This window comes from Atractosteus spatula, chromosome 16, assembly GCF_055471065.1.
Source record: "Atractosteus spatula isolate fAtrSpa1 chromosome 16, fAtrSpa1.hap1, whole genome shotgun sequence".
In the NCBI taxonomy this organism is placed as follows: domain Eukaryota; kingdom Metazoa; phylum Chordata; class Actinopteri; order Semionotiformes; family Lepisosteidae; genus Atractosteus; species Atractosteus spatula.
The window spans coordinates 14943676-14963478 of record NC_142721.1 but is presented as its reverse complement, the minus strand read 5'-3'; the positions used below and the strand labels follow the sequence as shown (position 1 = coordinate 14963478).

Here is a 19803-nt window from a genome sequence, read left to right as displayed (position 1 = left end):
GAGGGAATCTAACAATTGAAAAAGCAAATATTACTCATGACTGCCATGATAATACCGGACAGGAGGATATCAATACTATATTATAATATGACAGAGAGAAACAGGAACTCATATTGGGATGTAGGGTTTGAGTGCAGAATGTCTAAATTCGAAGAGTTTTTTTTTAGAATGACAGCTGTAGCTGTCGTAAGCAGATTTTTAATCTCCTTTTACTAGCTAATCCCGAACAGTAATGACCCGCGATGAACTGCAGATCAACAGCGAATTAATTCCACGCTCTGCATATGCCCTGCGATTGGAAGAAAGACATAACAGATAAACGAGAAATTATTTCTTTCAAATCTGCAGTAAGAAACTGAAAGCTGTGAGACAAAATTAAAAACCTTTCCTACCACTTTCCTAATATTTTACTGCTTCTGAAAAGGAAAAATAATTCTGTAAGAGAAAATGAGTCCATGGATGTTTAGTAGATATATACAGTATAAGAGGTACGTAGATATACTGTAAGTTTAATATTTAATAAAAAATCTTAAAACTGTTCTGATTGATCAGGGGTTTGGTATTCTAATACTCAAGGTGTTCCACCCTTAAATTAGTCCACATGTTTTTTAAGGGGGACTATGTTTTTGTACTGTAGTTATACAGGGAGTGCTGGAAGCTGGAATGCTTCTTCTAACAAGAGGAACTTCATCCCCAACCACACTCATTCACTATTCAAGTCCTAGGTGTATCTTGTTCTTGGAGGGTGAACACACTGGCACTGACACTGACAGGTTTGGCACACCTGCAGGAATGCCTGTTCTGTATGGGAATTTAGCATGTATTTAGTTCAAAGTAGGTAGCTGCGTGAGCTTCACAGCCAAAACGTTGTTTCTTTTCTTCTCTTTTCAGCATGGAATAAACCTTTACTTGTTCCCTTTTAGCACGTATGGTAGCATCCCTGGGTTGAATAATAATTAATAATAATTGCTTACACTTATATAGAGCTTTTCTGGACACTCCACTCAAAGCGCTTTACAGGTAATGGGGATCCCCTCCACCACCACCAATGTGCAGCCCCACCTGGATGATGCGACGGCAGCCATAGTGCTCCAGAACGCTCACCCCACATCAGCTCTCAGTGGGGAGGAGAGCAGAGTAATGAAGCCAGTTCAGAGATGGGGATTATAAGGAGGCCATGATTAGGTTTGATTAGGTACATATTGTAACTGACGCCGGTCCTGACTCCCGTGAAGTGTGTAGTTTAGGACCCTGTGCAGATGGTATAATCCGGAAGTGACTGGAGAAGGGCGATGGGGAAAACGCGGTGAGGAACGGAAAGGATGGCGAACAGGGGGCAGTGCCGACAGTGATCAGGTGCAAGGGGGGAGCGCAGGCGAACAAGTCCAAAAACAGCCCAAGGGGGAAATCCGGGCACAGTCCAAAATCCAAAACCGGGTGATCCATCCAAGACAAGACAGGGTTAAAATCCGGAATGGGATCCTGAACAGGAACAGAGGGTTAAAATAACGAGGCCAGGTGTTCCGAGCCCCGGACTCAGCTGGGTCAGGACGCCGATCGGAAGCCTGAGCCCTCAAGCCGCGGGCGTAGGGCGACTTGATGCTAGGCGGGCGTTCGTATTCCAATGCAGAGCCCAGAGCTTCTGGAGCAACAGGTTTAAATAAAGGACGGAACAAGGGGGCAGGTGAACCGTGATAATGAAACTAAAATACAACAGGGTCGGAGTGCCCTCTAGAGGAGGGATGGCGATCGTGACACATATTTAGGCTTGAGTCAGTTTCTGAAGAGCCTGAGGCTGTTTTGCTGCCCAGTGTGTTCATGGGCCATTGCAGGAGTCAAAGATCAGGGTGCTGATGTCAAGCAAGTGGATACATTCCCATGCTGATGTTATACAGTATGTTATTCTTTTATAAAATCGTTTTTGTTTGCTCGGCCCATGAAAAACAAAACCTTTGCCATTTAAAGTGGAAAGCGGGTGCTAATTTAGCAGACTGTGACTTGCGTGCTTTAAGGCTCTGTGTTGGAAAACGTTAGGGTTTCTTTCATGTGTTGAGACAAGCAGAAATGAACTGAGAATTCCATGACAACAACTTGAAGTCGTTCAAAGCCTTGCGAGAGAAAAGCTCGGAAGATTGCTGTAGCGATTATTTTAGCAAGTCAGCAGCTGCCTTAGAGAATCTCTGCAGAGCTGCTCTTGAAAGAGATCTGCATATCTCACCCCCCTCACCTCCTCCATTCACAGGTACTGCTCTCATCAAATACACACTCTCACACTCAGATCTTTCAGGAAATCTAAGGGTTGCGAGCTGCAGAGGAGCAGAACAAATATGTTTTCTGTATGTTTCCCCTGTTGGGTGTGTTTGTGCTGTGGAAATGAGATGAGTTGTGGAGACTGTACAAACAAGACGTCCTTGCCTGAATCCCAGATCCCACGTCCTTCTCTCGTAACTCATTGCCAGCAACTAAGGCGAGTGGATAAAGGCAGAGGGACACAATTAGAGACAAACCAAAAATGACATGTGTTTGTGCATGAACATAATGCATGTTGCATTGCATTGTAAATAATGGAAATAGTGTAATTATCGTGTTTTTTATCTCACCAACAATATCCTGATTAGGAGTGTGTGTGTCTTCTGTGTTGTCAGTGTTACGGACCTCTTGCTTCAGGTTTAAATGGCAATAAGGGAATCTGTAACTGGCTGGACCTGAGCAAGTGGGAGGATCGTAATGTCTAAGTGTGCAGTAATTGGCTTGATCTGAACAAGGGGGAGGGGCACTGTGTTTAAGTGTGCAGTAATTGGCTTGACCTGAACAAGGGGGAGGGGCACTGTGTTTAAGTGTGCAGTAATTGGCTTGACCAGAACAAGTGGGAGGGTCATAGTGTTTAAAAGTGCCTCTGTCCTGTGTTAATTGTTGGGGAAGAAGTAGTTGGGAGTTTTCAGCCTCAAAATAATTTAAGGCCGTTGGATATTTAGAAATAGTGAATAGTTGAGATAATGGGTGGAGGAAGAGCTCTACTGTTTGGGGTTACCTTTCAATAAATTGCCTGTGGTTTGTTTTTGCTGTATTTTGAGACTCACAGTGCTGTTCTCCTTTAACTAACATTTTGCATATTTTTGCACAGATCAGGTGTCAGGTGAGACAGTGCAGATGAGTTCAAGGTGTTAAGACACATTAAAGAACAGATGGGAATATGCAGAGCTGAAGCCCAAGATACGCAACACACCATTCTCTTTACACAAAGCTGTGGTTGTATTTTATAAATGTTCATCAGGTGTTCTTTTAATTTGGGATTAGTGTGAAAACAGAATGCAATTCAAAGACAATTCATTTACCCTTTTGTATCACCAAGCATTTGACATTGCCAGAAATATTTCTGTGTTTTTGTGTTTTGCTATTGACTGTTTGTTATTGTGACTTGCTTTATTTGTATTGACCTCTAGTAGAAATTTGCCCTTTTTTATAAGGTGTGATTTTTATTAAGTGTTTGGATTGCCTTTATGAAGGATAGGGGGTAGAGAAACACAATGACAGATTAGTAGTATAATCGGGGAGAAACAATGAAATCTTTCCTGCCTTTCATATATCTTTCTTCTGTCAGAGCTGAGCTCTAATGCGGAGCCTACAAGTGGCTGTGCTGCTCCATACAGTACTTTTGTAACATCTGAGGCATTCTATACAATTGAATCTATGAACGGAGTAGAACTTCAGATAAGCTCAGGGGTATCTTTGAGCAATACTATCTTTCATTGCATTTGCCTTTTAACAAATTTTTGCAGTAAAGTGGATTTAGCTGGGAGCATTACATGAAAAAACTGTATTCCAGCATATACAGTATGCTTGACCAACTCATTTTCTGATTTCTGGTGTTTAATGCATCAATCACAGCATTTATGGAGTACAGAACCTATTTGTAAAGGGTTGTTGAGAAGGGTTATAATCTATACACGAGTGGAAGCATTCTATAAGTTTAGATGTTATCTGAGGAGAGTTGTGATCTATGGACAAATAAAAGAGCTCTATAGGCTTAGAAGTTCTCTCCTCCAAATACATCCAACTGGTTCTCCTGTGAAGAGAATTTCACAGGCAGAGCATCCGTGTCAATCTGCTGAAGCTCAGTTAACTCACTGTCTGTTAAATTAATGATTTAATTGCAGAAACAGTGGTGGTAACTGTGGGGGAAAAAACAGCCTTTTTTATTCAAAGGGAAGTGGGAGGCTGTGTGCAAAGCAATTTTGTTCTCCATTAGACACTTTGCTCTTTGATTGAGGTATCAGAACACTGTAGGCGTCCTCAATGAGGTGGGTGGTGGACCCTGGCAGCTCTTCACGAGAAAATTAAACAAGCACGCAGAACATTTGAAAGCTGCTCCTCACTTACTTCACTGCAGCGTTATTTTTTTTGCGTCAGACGAATCTGCTTAATGATTTTTCCTTTCGGTTACTGTGCTTAAGTTACCATTCTTGGTAAAAGTTGATAGATTAATTTTTGAGCTGCTAGGGTCAATTTTCTTAAGCTCCCAAATTCATGATTAGTGGGGCCGACAGGGGGTGCTCACCCTGCGGTCCATGTAGGTCCTAATGCCCCAGTATAGTGGTGGGGACACTATACTGTAAACAGGCGCCATCCGTCGGATGAGACGTTAAACCAAGGTCCTGACTCTCTGTGGTCATTAAAAATCCCAGGGCATTTCTCGAAAAGAGTAGGGGTGTCACCCCTGGTGTCCTGGCCAAATGTCCCCCTGGCCTTTACCAGTTATGGCCTCCTAATAACCCCCATCTCTGAACTGGCTTCATCACTCTGCTCTCCCCCCAGTTGAGAGCTGGTGTGTGGGGAGAGGACTGGAGCATCATCCAGGTGGGGCTGCATACTGGTGGGGGTGGAGGGGATCCCCATGACCTCTAAAGAGCTTTGAGAGGAGTGTCCAGAAAAAGCGCTATATAAGTGTAAGCAATTATTATTATTATTAATTATGATTGGAGATTGTTGAGCAACTTTGTTAGAGAAAGGGGTGCATGTGAAAAGCCATTTATCATTAAAAATGATGTGTTTGATAGGGGGCTGGAATCTGCAGGACTAGGAATCACAGGTGTGAATTCTATGAGACCATTGCCCTGCAGCAAAGAGTGTTCTCCTGTTTGCAGAATTGTAAGGATATCTGATGAACTCTGGGACTACGGAGGTTTGGAACACTGACCTGGGTGCTTTCCCAGGAAAGTCTGCTTTCCTAAAGATGTACTGGGATATACAGTAGATTTTACATTAAAGATTAACAGCTTTTGTGTACAAATCAAATGTTATTTAAACTGCGTTGCAATGATATACAATAATCTAATTGGTGGTCAGACAGTCCATTATAAAGTGATCCCGAGACATTGAAATCAAGATTTCTATCTAAGGTAGGCTGCTCCTCTCAAGAGACCAGAGACCAGCTCTGTCACACAGAGCTGCATGTCGGGCTCTGAGGGTGCAGTACTGTTGAGAGTGGGAGCTGTTGAGGTTCCTTAGTGCAAATTCTCTTCTGGATAGGTGAAGCAGTCTTGAAAATAATTCTGCTGCAAGTGCCTCTGCAAGGACAGCAAAATGCACAGTGGTGCAAAATGGTGTCAGTGGGTATGTAGCAGCTTGGAAGCCTTTGCTTCCATCATTTTGCTTTTTGTTTCCTCTCCTCAGCAATTCTGGTTCCACTTTTTCCAGCCCTTTTCATCTAGGGTGCCTGCTCTTTTGATCTGGGGATGCCCCGTTCTGTTCTGAAACCAGTGATTTCTAGAATACCTCCGTTGTGAACAGTAGGGTGCAGACTAGGGGCTAAAACCTAGGAGGCCCCAAGTATAACATATTTAAAATAACCCTGCATCTCATCCTCTGAGCATGGTGCTTTTGAACCAAAGCTTTTAAGCTAGTTTCCCACTTATTTAATACCTCACTCTAAAATGTATGAAGTGGATTGCTATGAAATTGTTCAGTTGCAGCTCTTATCTTGGTTGCCTAGGGCTCTGCTTGCTTTTCTACACATATTATTCCACTCGTTCGTTGACTGTGACCACATCAGGCCCTTCCTTACTGCTGAGCCTATTTCCTCTTGCTCTGAACCTTAGTCATACTTTAAAGAAAGCAGTTGTGTTCATTGCCTTTATATATTTTTAAATAAGATCACTTTATTGGCCATATATAATTTCTTGCATTAGGAATTTCTCATACCCCAGCTTGCTCTCCATGAGACACACAGTCAGGGAGAGAAGCTGGGGGTCAGGGCGCAGGGTCAGCCATTTATACAGCACCCCTGGAGCAGTTGGGGTTAAGGGCCTTGCTCAGGGGCCCAACGGAGTAGGATTCCTCTGCCAGCCACGGGATATGAACCAGCAACCTTCCAGCCGCAGAGTCACCGCACCGCCCAGCACTGAAAACATTCAAGGGCTATTTGTGGTTGCACATCCATTGTCATTCAGATCAATTTTTGAAATGCAATGCACAAGTATCTCAGGAAGCTGGGCTTGTTGTGCTTTCCTTTAGAGTGCTTTTGAAACACATTACCACCTACTGTATCCTCTAATCATCCTTCAGATTCCCTCTGTCTTATTTATTATGCGCAACACCATAAACTTCTGATACTGTTTTCCCGGTAAGTCGCTTCTCGGATGGACCAAGGAGCTGTGGGGTACCAGCTGACGCCCCAGTTGCTGACAGAGCCCCCCGTCTGGGGAGTGCCAGGACAGAGCACTAATGTGCTTAGTTGATCCGGTTCACGGGTCTGCAGTCATTTGCTCTTTGAATTAAACCATCAAAGAGTTCTTTCATCCAAAGCCTTTTCCTGTGTGTGTTTTTTTTATTATGCTCCTATCCCAGAGGGTAAAAGGGGAAAACTTACAATGCTTAAATAAGAAAGCCTTGTTCTTCCCCGAAGGGTCCTGTCCCATTTTCGTGTGGACTATATAAAGTCAGCCCACCGCTGTGTGGAACAGCGATGGTGGTGATGCTGACGGGACCAAGTTAGCGACTGTAAAACTCAACTTTAAAACTTACAATGTACTCAGCTGAGAATATCCACTTTCCAGCTACAGATTTCACTGCAAAGCACAGACCAGTACAGTTTCATATGGAAGATATGGAAGCAAAGATGTGTCGCTGCACTGACCAGTACAGTTTCACATGCAAGACAAGAGACAGCAAAGTGTGTCACTGCACTGACCTCACATGCAAGAGAAGAAGTGGCACAGCAGCAGCTTAAACACTATAAGAGCTCCAGACCACAATGTTCCCAGCAGCAAAGCCGAGCTGGTAAGTTAGAAAAACCACCCACTTGAGCAGTAAGACATAGCTGCTGCTGATATTACTAATACTGCTACCACTAATATTATTATTAGTTATATATTGTATTGTTATTATTAATAATAATGTCATGAATAATAATGTAAATAAATAATAATTAAAATAACTAAATAATAATTTAATTTTAATCTACTTCAATGGAGCGTGCTAGTTCTAGAAACATACTTCAAGCTGTGCCCCAGGTTAGTGATACAGTTTCATGGGGAGACAATAGATCAAAGGCGATGTTAAACCCTGTGGGAGTGGAGGGGAAATTAAACCGGGAAAATGATTCCACTCATACTGATCCAGCACTTTTAATCTGGATTTAACCTGCTTTCAGGAAAATAAACAACTGGAAAGAGAAGCTAACAAAAGCACAATGTTATTACTCGGACATCAGGATAAAAAATAAATCACCATTTTTATTGTAATGGAATTTAGCCCATTCAAATGAATTCACTTTGTTTGCTAATATGTCACTGTTACGTCCCAGTGTGTGTTCTGTGTGTGTTTTTCTGTTATGTCCACACTGCGGACCCTTGATTGTTCTCCCTTCCCCATTGGCCCACCATTACACCACACCTTCAGTATGACATCATCATCAATTAGCTCTCAGCCAATCAGAACTCATTTTATTCACTATATAACATGGAGGCTTTCAGGAAGAAAAGGCCTTTCGTTTGACTTTGGTCCCGTTTCTGGTTATTGCTTCGGCTTCGTTTGTTGGTTTGTTTTGCTTTGTGTGTGTGTGTGTATTTTCGTATTGCTTCCGCTTTGTTGTTTTGTTGTTTTTTTTTGTTAGTTTCTTTGTACTTTCGGTTGTTTGTGTGTTCATCCTTGTTTTGTCATTACCTTGCCCCAGTGTTACATGTTCAACTTTTGTGTTCTTTTGTACCCTGCTCCTGTTGATTACTCTGGTTTTCCCTTATTTGTCTTCCTGGTTCACTTGTGTTTTTGTGTGAACTTTTGTATATAAGGTTAGTTAGGTTGTTGGGTACACTTACACACTTAGTTGATTTTGTATTAGTACACTATTTTAGTACGGGTGAGTGCCGTTTGTCTTGTATGGTTTTGGGTAGTCAGAGCAGGTTAGCTAGGGTGTTGAAGACGCCGAAGACCGTGTGTTTTGGGTTTTCTTTTGTAGTCAGATTAGCTTTCCCTCACTGTCCTAGCCAGCTCCATTTTGTTTGTTATTTTCTTTCCTTTGGCACCACTCTAGTTCCTTACCCTTGTTATCACGCTTCCTAGTCCCTCACCAAACCCCCCCCTGCTTCCAAAAGAATTATCCTAAATGTTACACCCCTTTACCCCTAGACACTTGGGGTCGTAACAGTCACCATAGGTTCTATTTCTTGAACCTTCCACAGCCTGGACATTACTGTGTTTTGGGAGTCGTATTGAGTTTGGGTTTGTCGAATTGGTACAGTAGAAAAAAATATTGCACAGCGTGTTCCCAGCAGAACACCTGTATGTGTTGCACAGGACACACCATACCTGATGAAATCCTCAGTTTCTTTAAGCTGGAATTGCACTGTTCATAAGCATAACACCACTATGTGCATCACTGCTAAAACACATGACTGTGACAGCAGATTGAAACGTACCCGAAACCTGTGTCTGGTGTGAGCCTTCGTTTGGCGGCGGTGTGAGTCAGACTAGGAGAGTAGAAGTGGTCAGTGAGCGTGGTGAAGTCCTGTGGCCGTCTAGAACTTTCCTCTCATGGCAACAAGATTGACTCCGGTTCTGCTCATTGCATCTGCCTTCAGAAGCTGGTGCTGCGTGTCCTGTAGATTTTAGAAGCTATGGAGAAGTAGATCACTTACATGTTGAGCCTAGAAGGTGGAGTATCAGAATTGGGCCAGCAGGTGGCAGGTTGCCATTACAGCTCTCAGGTGTGATCAACCCTGGTCCTGAAGCGCTGTGTTCCTGCAGGTTCTAGAGGCACCGTTCAATTAGCTCCTGATAAGGACACTGCTGATTGAACTCGTTATCCACTTAATTGGTCCAATTACATCACGAAGGTGGAAAAAACTCGAAAACCTATGCAGTACCCGGTGACCAGGGTTGGCTCATATTCCAGAGCCGTTGTGCTGTGTGTTAGAAACGGTGGCGGTGGCAGTAAAAACATGTTAAAATTAGACGTGCTTGACAAAATGAGTAATTCAGTTTCCTGCTGTGCATCTCAGTGGGGGGATGTGATTTATGGTCTCTGTCAGGCTGGGCTGGTGACAGATACGTGGTGCTCAGGGCTTGAGTCAGGATGGGCCAGGGCTCTCCAAGACGGAAAACCACAGGAGACGCCATGAGGAAGATAACCATTGTTCTGTTGTTAATAACATGGAAGCAGAATGCTTAGTACTTTTTACATTCATTGCTCAGTGTTTTTTGATGGGTTTCAGATCATTTAAATGTCATTTAATTGTGCAAGAATTTCACTGAGCTCCAAATATCGTGCATCTTTCTCACTGCCTTTTCATTCTTTCCCCCATTACCCATTCGTTGTGAATACAGAACTATCAATAATGTACTAACCCATTAGTGTTAACCCTATGATGGTGGGGAATGGAGAATCACTAAAATGATTTAATACTGTGCCCAATTGTTTCTTGTGCAGACATTGCAGATGGTAAAGCTGAAGGCACAGGAGCTCCAATCAGGGTCTTATTTTGATCTGGTTCTCCTTCTCCTCAATAGGAGAGCTATAAAAATGCTTTAAAGTGGTGTCTTACAGCAAGATCAATATCACATTTCCCCTCTGAAGAGTCAGCGTTTGTTGTCCAGATGAATAATGTACTGTCTGTGGTGTTGCACTGTGTATGGAGTTGGCGACAGTGATGTTTTTCATAGATCCTGTGTCTCTGAATCCCGAGATGGAGAGTTTCCTTGCCTTCGATACCCTGTACAGCTGGATTTGTAAAGCCTGTCAGTGCTCCTGGTATACTGAGAGTTCTGACAGAGCCCCAGACTGAAGCAGAAAAGAGGACCCTATATTTTAAAACATCAGTCCAGTGCTAAATACTGTATACCTTTTTTCTTATTTTAGAATACTGTGTACGTCTCTCAGATGTGTCTCAAAGCGTTTCAGTTCTGTTGTTGCTCTTGGGCTTGAACAGTGTGAGGGCAGTCTCCCTAAATTGTGTTAATTTCCTCCGTCAATATGTCCAGCAATGCTGAGCACACACCTCAGGTCACATCCTGGTGCAGCTGTTGAGCAGTTTGGGATCAGGCGCTCTGGTGCTTCGGAACTGCGCTGTATCAGAAGCTTCTGAAGTTTATTTGTGTGCTTTTTCAAAACTTTTTCATGCTTTTGCAGCACATTCAGCTTCCCGTCACCTTTTTGGGGCGGAGAAGTGGCTCTGTGGCTCAGGATCTGCACCTGTGACTGGAAGGTTGCCGGTTCAAATCCTGTGACCGGCAGAGGAATCCTACTCCGTTGGGCCCCTGAGTAAGCCCCTTAACCCCAGCAGCTCCAGGGGTGCTGTACGATGGCTGACCCTGCGCTCTGACCCCAAGCTTCTCTCCCAGTCTGCGTGTCTCATGGAGAGCAAGCTGGGGTCTGCGAAAAGACAAATTCCTAATGCAAGAAATTGTATAGGGCTGATAAAGAAACATTATTATTTTTTTGTTTATTACCTCCAAAATGTCAGAAGCTCCTGTGAACAAATTCCCTATGCAAAAGCATCGGCAGAGGTACATAGCAGACGTCTGTAGTTGCACCGCAGGAAACGAGATAGAAAAGAGCAGCATATTGCAAGTGCGGAAGGAAAAACCAGGAAAGCATTGTGACATTTTGAATTTCCAGACTGTGATTTGGAAAATCTCCAGTTCGTGGTTGCTGTTGGGTTTTTTTTCCATTTTAAGAGCAGCTGCAGTCCAGAAAGTTCCTGTTGTCTGCAAACAGAATCACAATAATGTGCTCAGATGGGACTGTGCTGCAGGAACTCTCATTATGTTCATTACTGGCATCATTGCCAGCTCTGTAATGGCTCATTGCATTTTTTTAAGTGCTGTACAGTGATGCACATCTACTCTCCTTTTTCATAACCACTTGATTTAATCACTGAAGAGCAATCATAGACAGTTTGAAGAACTCTCATTAAAATTTACACTCTTGCAATCTGGCATGGCTGAGCAAGTTTTTACTCTTGGTCAGCAGCCTGGCAGGGATGAAGGAGTCTTTCAGAAGTGGACTAGTGGGCCTCTTGTAGCTGTCAGTGGGTGGATTTCAACTGGGGAAAGAACAGTGATGAATTTAGATCAGCAGGATGTGGAGTAATATGCAGTTTTTGAGAAATGTCCGGCTTCAGTATACAGTACTTATTCTGCAGAATTATTTTATCAGAATAATTTATTTAATTTAATTGTGTTATGTAATTTACAGTGAACAGGAGTTAAATGGTTTACATTAGTGTATGTGAGAAGGTCATTTTTGACATTAAATAAAAACATGAGCTTCCAATGTACCAGTGTAATTACAGTATCTAAGATGGACAATTTCAAGACTTGCCTTGAGATCAGAGACTTTTGCTTTGTCCTTTAAGGCTTGAAATAGTTATAGACAACTCTTGGTTTATGCTGAAACAGAGTTTTCTCTGACTCTAAGCAAGGCATTCATTTTGATTGACAATGCTGAATCAAAGAAGGATTTCACTGCTTTGACAAGCGAAGTCAATCAAAAAAGAAAATGAAAGTCATTTGATAAAAGAGACAAGTAAAGGTGTATCCCGTGCTGGAAAGAGAAGAGAAGAAACTGTGGAACCTTCTTTGACCCAGAGAAGGTTTACTTGTTCGCTTGCAGCCTACGCATGCTGACGCAGCTACTTACTTGAACTACATCATTTAATAAAATACAACAAAAGGAGAATAATTAACTTCAGCAACAAAATGCAGCTCTACTAACACAGTAGTTATTGAAAGTGGTTTATTGATAGTAGTAACATCAATAGGAATGTAAAAGCAGCGGCAGTAGTAATAATAAAAATTAAGAAAAACTACTTGTTTAAAAATATCACACACACCTTGGATTCTCCTACCACATTATCACTGTTTCTGCGTTCTGCTAAATAGCCAGCCTGCAGCTCCTTCAGCAAATCACCTGTAGCGGCTACATGGACACACAGCTTTCACTGTATTCAGCATAACTGCACTACTTGTATACCTATATTGCATACACCATGGACACATAGCAGCTCTACTCATATTGAGTTCTATTCCATTTAAAAAAATGTAACCTCAATTTTGTGATTTTTGTGTTTTTGTGAATTTTGTGATCCTTGTGATTTTTGTGAGCTCGCAGAAAAAGACATTTCATTGTCAGCAACTACTGCTGCACGCCGTATTGTTGTGCATTTGATAAATAAACTTTGATTTGATTTGATTTGATTTGATTGGGAGGAAGATCTGTTCTCTACCCCAAGAAGAGAAGTTACATATTGGGTAATAGTGCTTGAGAATAAATTGGTAGGAATAGTGGTTTGAGTAGTGGTAGCTTCAACGGCCACAATCTTTCTGATCTCTCCAGCTGCATCCTCACAGGGGGGTTTCAGAACTGCTCTTGCAAAAGACATCCGAAACCCAAATTATCCTGAAACTTGGATCACACCTTCCCCTTTCTCTAAATGGCAGGCTCATCTCCTTCTAAATCCTCTCTATTCATTTGCAGATTTCGGCTTCACACCTCTCGTCCCGTTTTCCCTGAGTTTGGGCGTTCACTCTCTCCAGCCTCATGCCCGTTTCCTCCCTGCTCCCCACCCCCTCTTAACCACTCTGTCTTTTATTCTCCCATGCTATATTTATTTGCTACTTTCCATCTCCCCCTGAGAAGGCTCCACAGCCAAAATGTTGTTTCTTTTCCTTTCAGCACAGAATAAACCTGCTCCTATGTGTGCACATTTGTCTCGTAAGAGCATAGTAATACTACAGTAATACTGGAGGACATGCCTTGGAGCAGCCATTATGATCAGTAAGGTTGTGGGATTACCCTCAGGCTACCCAGCCATGTTGTTGAGGCTGATCTGCTGGCTTCTTTCAAGAAACAGCTGCATGAGATCCTGGGATCAGTTAACTACTGTCTTCTGAATGGGCTACAGTATATGGGCCAAATTGCCTCCTCACATTTTTAACTGTTATGTTCTCTTAACTCGTATGTTCTCAGTAGCAGCTCCTGTGAGACTTCCATCCGCACTCTAACAGACAGTAATTGCACATTGCAGTTTCAGTCCTGAACATCCTGGAAATGAGTCTGCCGAACTGAACTGACCCCGAACACAAACTGAAAGAACCCTGTTTCATACCCAGTCATTTACTCATTGTTAAATCCGGGAATTGTTAAATCCACAAAGGAAACATAAAGTGGAGTTTCTGAAAGCCAGCTCATAGTTCAAAATAGCTTCCGATAGTTGTGTTATAATACTTTTTAAACCGCTGTGTAATATGATTTGTATGTATGCTTTACTGTAGAAGCATAATCTATCAATTGAAAATTAAACATGTGAAAAATTATTTATCTAACTGCTTTATCTTCATATATGAAAATATATATTTTAGAGCTTTAGTTTGATCATATTTCCTTTTTTTAATTGTATAATGTTAGCATGCCCAAAGGGGTTGGGCAGCCAGTTGACCTTGGACCCCCAGAGGTTTTTTCTCTCCTTACTAAGGAGTTTTGGGTTCCTCTCCTCCGTTGTCTTGTGGTCTTCTGTTCTGTATTGACAACATGTCTGGTCACTTGCACTGTTAAGCGCCTTGAGGCAACCTTGTTGTGAAAGGCACTGTATAAAAATGAATTGAATTTTTTTTTAAATCTAAGAATGGAGTATTTGCTTCGACAACATTACCCACTCCCATAACATTCGTGAAGCTGTTCTCCGCTCTACAGTCAATGCCCTTCCGTATACTGTAGTGTCCTCTTCTGTCCTCTGGTTTGTGTTTCACTGTTCGTTGTGGTGACGTCCTCTGGGCTGACCTTGTCAGTGCCCTGGGGGACTCTGGATATTTGTATCGGGTTCTCTCGTAGTCTCCTCTGCTCAAGACTAAAAGATTTGGTTCCTGCGGCCTGTCGGTGGAGGATAGTCCCTTATTCCCCTACGTATCTCGGTACTCTTCTCTGGTCTGATTCCAGAGCAGCAATGTCTTTTCTATAACTCGGGGACGTAATAAATAATAATAATAATAATAATAATTGCTTACACTTATATAGTGCTTTTCTGGACACTCCACTCAAAGCACTTTACAGGTAATGGGGATCCCCTCCACCACCACCAGTGTGCAGCCCCACCTGGATGATGTGACAGCAGCCATAGTGCGCCAGAACGCTCCCCACACACCAGCTCTCAGTGGGGAGGAGAGCAGAGTGATGAAGCCAGTTCAGAGATGGGGATTATTAGGAGGCCATGACTGGTAAGGGCCAATGGGAAATTAGGCCAGGACGCCAGGGTTACACCCCTACTCTTTTCGAGAAACGCTCTGGGACTTTTAATGACCACAGTTTTTAATGACCTCGGTTTTACATCTCATCCAAAGGACGGCGCCTGTTTACAGTATAGTGTCCCCGTTACTATACTGGGGCATTAAGACCTACATGGACTGCAGGTGAGCACCCCCTGCTGGCCCCACTAGCACCTCTTCCAGCAGCAACCTTAGTTTTTCCCAGGAGTCTCCCCTCCAGGTCCTGACCAGGCTCACACCTGCTGAGCTCCAGCAGGTTGCCAGTTGTGAGTTGCAGGGTGATATGGCTGCTGGCATAATGAACATAAGATCACATGGTTCTTAGCTCTTCTCATGCACGTTGCCTAGGAATGTTGTCTCTGCGAGCTCAGGCAGGTGGCTGACGTGCTGCTCTCCCTCCTCCCCTTGCAGTCATGCACACCAGCATCAGCGAAATCATCAGGGAGAAGACGGTGAGGCCCTCACGCCGAAGTCTGCCCTGCCTGGTCCAGAGCCAGACTCACCCCCAGAGCCTCAACAGGGTCCTGTCGGTCCACCCAGCCGGTCAGGTGACGCCGCAGCCCCCGAGCGCCAGCCCCTCCGTCGACAACGTCGCCTATGGCAAAGGTCAGTCTCCATGGTTACTGCCACAACCCCTCCCCCTGCCCCACCCACAATCCCACAGTGCTTTTGCCCCAGATTCACTGCCAGTGAGTTCCTCACACCCCCCTCTTAGTAAATGCACTTATTATTTCTGTATTTCTCATTAGGGAGACTAATTAACATTTTTAGAGCCTTATTAGATATGTGATAGATAAATCAGTAGTAGGCAGTGCATGTATCCCTGTGTTTTTTCATAATACAGGACAATAATAAATAAAAAATACAATTCATTTCCTGATTTCATGCAAATTTTGTTTTGAAAGAAAATAAAAAAAACAGTCTGCTGTCTGCTATTACGTCAACAAGATGATTTTTTGGGGGGGGTCAGCTTCCTTTGGTTAGGAAAATTATACATCACACCCAAAGGGTTGTGTTCAAGGAAATTTCACAAAAGATATTTTCAAGTGAAGCAATCCCTATGCAGGTGAAGAGGATCTCTCTGTGAAGTTCACTCATTGGGAACACCTGGGTCTTAAGGGAAAGACCTAATGATTGGATTCCAGAAAGTGACTTTATCTTCTGTAGATCATTATCTAATTGCTCAGCAAAGGTTATTGACTCTCTGAGCCAGTGTCTTGTTTCCCCCTCTTGGGGAGTGCCTTGTTTCTGCCTGTGCTGGCTGCAGCACGCCTGAAGACGTTCATGGCCAGACAGCAGCTGCCCAGGAAGTGTGGAAGGGTGACACAGTGGTAGGCTGTCCTGCAGCTGTGGATGTGCGATGCCATTTAAAACAGGGGATTGAGAAGAACAGCAATGGTTTAAAACTGCCTCCTCCACAAACTTCAAAACCCACAAGCCTTTCGCACAATACTGTGTGCTTGCACTGATTCGGAAACATGACCAACTAGTTTGTGATGCTCCAAAAAAAAATCAACCAGAAGCATTTATGCCATCTATAAATAACATTGGTGGCATTATTAATAATGTCCTGGTCTGGGCCGGATTCTCAAGTTAACACGATGAAGGGGTTCTCTGCTAGTGATGTTTTTGACACTTCATCTCATTGCTCACCTCCCATTAAGGAAATTGGAAGGACATGAATCAATTAAGAATAACGCTCAAGCAGTCTGGAACAGAAATTTGGTTTAACGGTATCACTCACTGCTGAAGATGGCTCAGCTGCCAAAACGTTTTTTTTTTTCTATCTGCTTTTCAGCATGGAACGAACCTCTTCTTGTTCCTTGTCTGTGGTGGTAGCTTGTAAAATTGAAGTCTTCCCATGGATCTCCACGGCTTGTAGCATGTAGTGATGTTCTTTTGCCATAATTTCGCACAGTTGATAGCATGGTGTGCCACACCTCCTGTGTCTTTTTATTATAATATCACCGCATCACTCTGCTTTTACCGTGGTATACCGCAGTACACCTGCATAACAGATGCTATGAACTAGTTAATACTGTTCTCCCTCTGATATAAACTCTACCCAGATAAGGAAAAGGCTTTGGACTCAGGAGTGGATTTTACTGTATGTTTAGTCAAGTAAGCAGAGCCACAGAAAGCAATATGAAATGGTTTTGCCAGCCTACGAAATATTCTCAGATGGACAGCTGCAAGAATGCAGATGTCTCTGGGCTTACCCAACAGAACCAGACAGCTATAGATTTCTGAGGTGCCCTTCAGCAGAGTATTGCCTTCGATGATGAACATATTGTTCACACTGCACGCATGTCCACTCTCCCTGCTTTTCTCACCAGCTGATGGGTTTGATAGCACAGCTGGACAGAGGATCGAGGAGTGAAGGTGGCACATCTGGATGAGAATGAAACTGCTGTGCTTTAATACTTGCAGGGCCCTAAAGCTTTCTTCATAACTCCAGCGAAAGAGGAACAGAACATATAAAAGAATTAGCTGTGGATTGGAAAATGTCTTACACTGTTTACATACTTGTTTTCGATTTTTTTCCCTTCTTTGTCAAGTGGCACTGGCAAATCTCTCTTTAGTCCTCTTTTTACAGTTTTGCACGAGTGTACAATTGCCCCCGTTTATAGCCTGCCAGTCTCAGTGCTTGTCCAGGACGTGGTGGTGTATAAAACATGCTGGACCATCATCATTAGTATTAATCATTTTTTTGACTGATGCTTTTTCCTAGAGTTACTACGTTTATACCCATTTAAACAGCTGCATATTTCGTCGCAGCAGTCTCAGTGAAGAGTTTTGCTCAGGGGTACACTAGCCAGACCCCACCCAGCATTTGAACACAGTCTTCCAGGGAAGAGTCCAGAGCCCCCACTGCCCCTTCCCATTGCAGCAACAGAAGAATAAATAGCACACGTCCTGAACTGCCAGAGGGAGAGCCCAACAAGGCAGAGTTCCAGCTTGCAAACTGGAGATCATGACGGTTCCACAGACCACTGACTACTTGGCAGTTGTCAGAAGCAGTTGAGATCAATTGTGTTAAAGCTTCTTAATTTCAAGTCACAGGTAATACATCACTATCAACCTATTGATGAGCCATGCCCTTAAGAGATGTTTACAGAGGTTGAGAGTCATTATAAATGCCCGCAGTGCTCTCATTACTCTAAAAGATAAATCAGGTGAAAATGGGAAGAGGAATGGATTTTACTTTTCTGTGGTTTGCTTAACCAGTGCTATCTTTTTCCCCTCTGTTCTCCTTCAGGAATTGGAATGGACGTGAAATACAAAGCGAAAGATGTTCTTGAATTCTGCAACGGGAGGCTCAGAGTACTTTCAGAGTAGCACAGTTAATCACGCGATCTTCTCTTTGTTCATGATGTGTATTTGTTGTGGTGTTTACGTATAGTAAGAGACGGCACACATGATGCTGTTAACGTGGCATTGCTATAAATGAAACAATCATAGAAATGGGTAATAGGTTTATTCCATGCTGAAAAAAAGAAGAAAGAAAACGCAACGTTTCAGCTGTGGAGCCTTCTTCAGGTGTGAGAAAGACAGGGCCTTGTCTTTCTCACACCTAAAGAAGACCCCACTGAAGAAACGTTGTGTTTTCTTTCTTCTTTTTTTCAGCCTCGTCTTTCTCACACCTGAAGAAGGCCCCACGGCCAAAACGTTGTGTTTTCTTTCTTCTTTTTTTCAGCATAGAATAAACCTATTACTTGTTCCTTTGCAGCCTACGCATGCTGACGCAGCTCCCCACCTGAACTAATCACAGAAATAATTCTTTACACTTTACTCCTGCCATGTACTGTAAGTGAAGCATTTGACCTAACAAATTTAACCCCACTATTGAACAGTTATACCATAAAGTATTTAGAAACAAATGAGATACGAGCTGAAAATATCTTATGCTTCCTTCTGAAATTTATCATAAAAAGGAATGACAGACTGTGCTTGTTAGTATAAGTCTATAAATCTAATTTCTAATTCTAAAGCGATTTGCTGACCTTAGTATTTTCTTCCGTTTCACCACAATTTCATGGTTCTTTCAAGTTTTATCACAGTAGATGAATGATATAGTTTACTTTAGTGAACGTCTGCAAAAATGTACCGCCACCAGTAATGGTAATTAAGTTAAGATTGTGGAAGAGGCTATAGATTTTGCCTTTATTCCTCTGTAATGCGCTTAAACTTCTGTAGGCTCTGCATTTAAAGGGTTTTAAGATGATGGATGGCTTTTCCTTCAGGAATAAGGGAGATTGTTTTTTTACAGAGGTAGGCTGAGAGGATTAATGAATCCCACTGGAATTATTGTGAGCCACTGATTCTATAATCCACATCAAGAATACCTTCACTTCAATCTATATGTCGATACTCATCAACTCTTGAGTCATGGCTGCCTGAACGTACAGTTTTTGACCTCAGATTGGAGCAAGATCAGAATGACTTTCCTGGCTAAGGGCGGCAATGAGGACAGCAAAGGCACCTGATCAGGTTATCGATCTCTTCAAATCAATATGGTTGTCATGAGTGCAATTGCCCAGGATCTGCTCTTCAATGGCATCGTTAAAAAATGTGATAATTTAATCAACACATTGGTTCAGTTTATCCAACAAAAAGAGGGTGAATGAGCACCGACCTGCTCAAAGTCCTATCAGACAAATCGGTCAGTTGGTCATTGGGGCTTAGTGTTGCAGTGCGTTTGCTTTTTATCTGCAGCAAGGTCTCAAAATGCATTCCAGTAATTTAAACGCACCTGAAGGTTAAAAAGTGTAATCCACCATATGTTCTGAAATGAATATAGTTCAGTTTTAATTATGTTGTAAGCTTAATGTAATGCAAATGCTTTAACACTACCAGTAGGCTCAATCTCTTGGCTAATTGGTCTTCAAATCTTTCCTGACTTTGCAATGCAAGGAGGTTACAAAAGCACAAAGAGTGTTAGGAAAGCTGTTGTCTAATTAAACATAGAGCAGACAGGCAATCACTGCCAGACTATTGCAATTATACAGAGCAGACGGTTCTCGTTTAGGAAATTCACTCTTTTAA

The 19803-nt window shown here is 42.7% G+C and overlaps 1 protein-coding gene across 1 annotated transcript in view; it reads left to right on the top strand.

Annotated features, from left to right (window-relative positions):
- ano3 (anoctamin 3) overlaps nucleotides 1-19803 on the top strand; it is a 114145-nt gene that overhangs the window by 48615 nt on the left and 45727 nt on the right. Inside the window, exon 3 of the mRNA XM_088935120.1 lies at nucleotides 15169-15363. Coding sequence (XP_088791246.1) covers nucleotides 15169-15363 — 195 coding nt within the window. The remainder of the gene's footprint in view (nucleotides 1-15168; nucleotides 15364-19803) is intronic.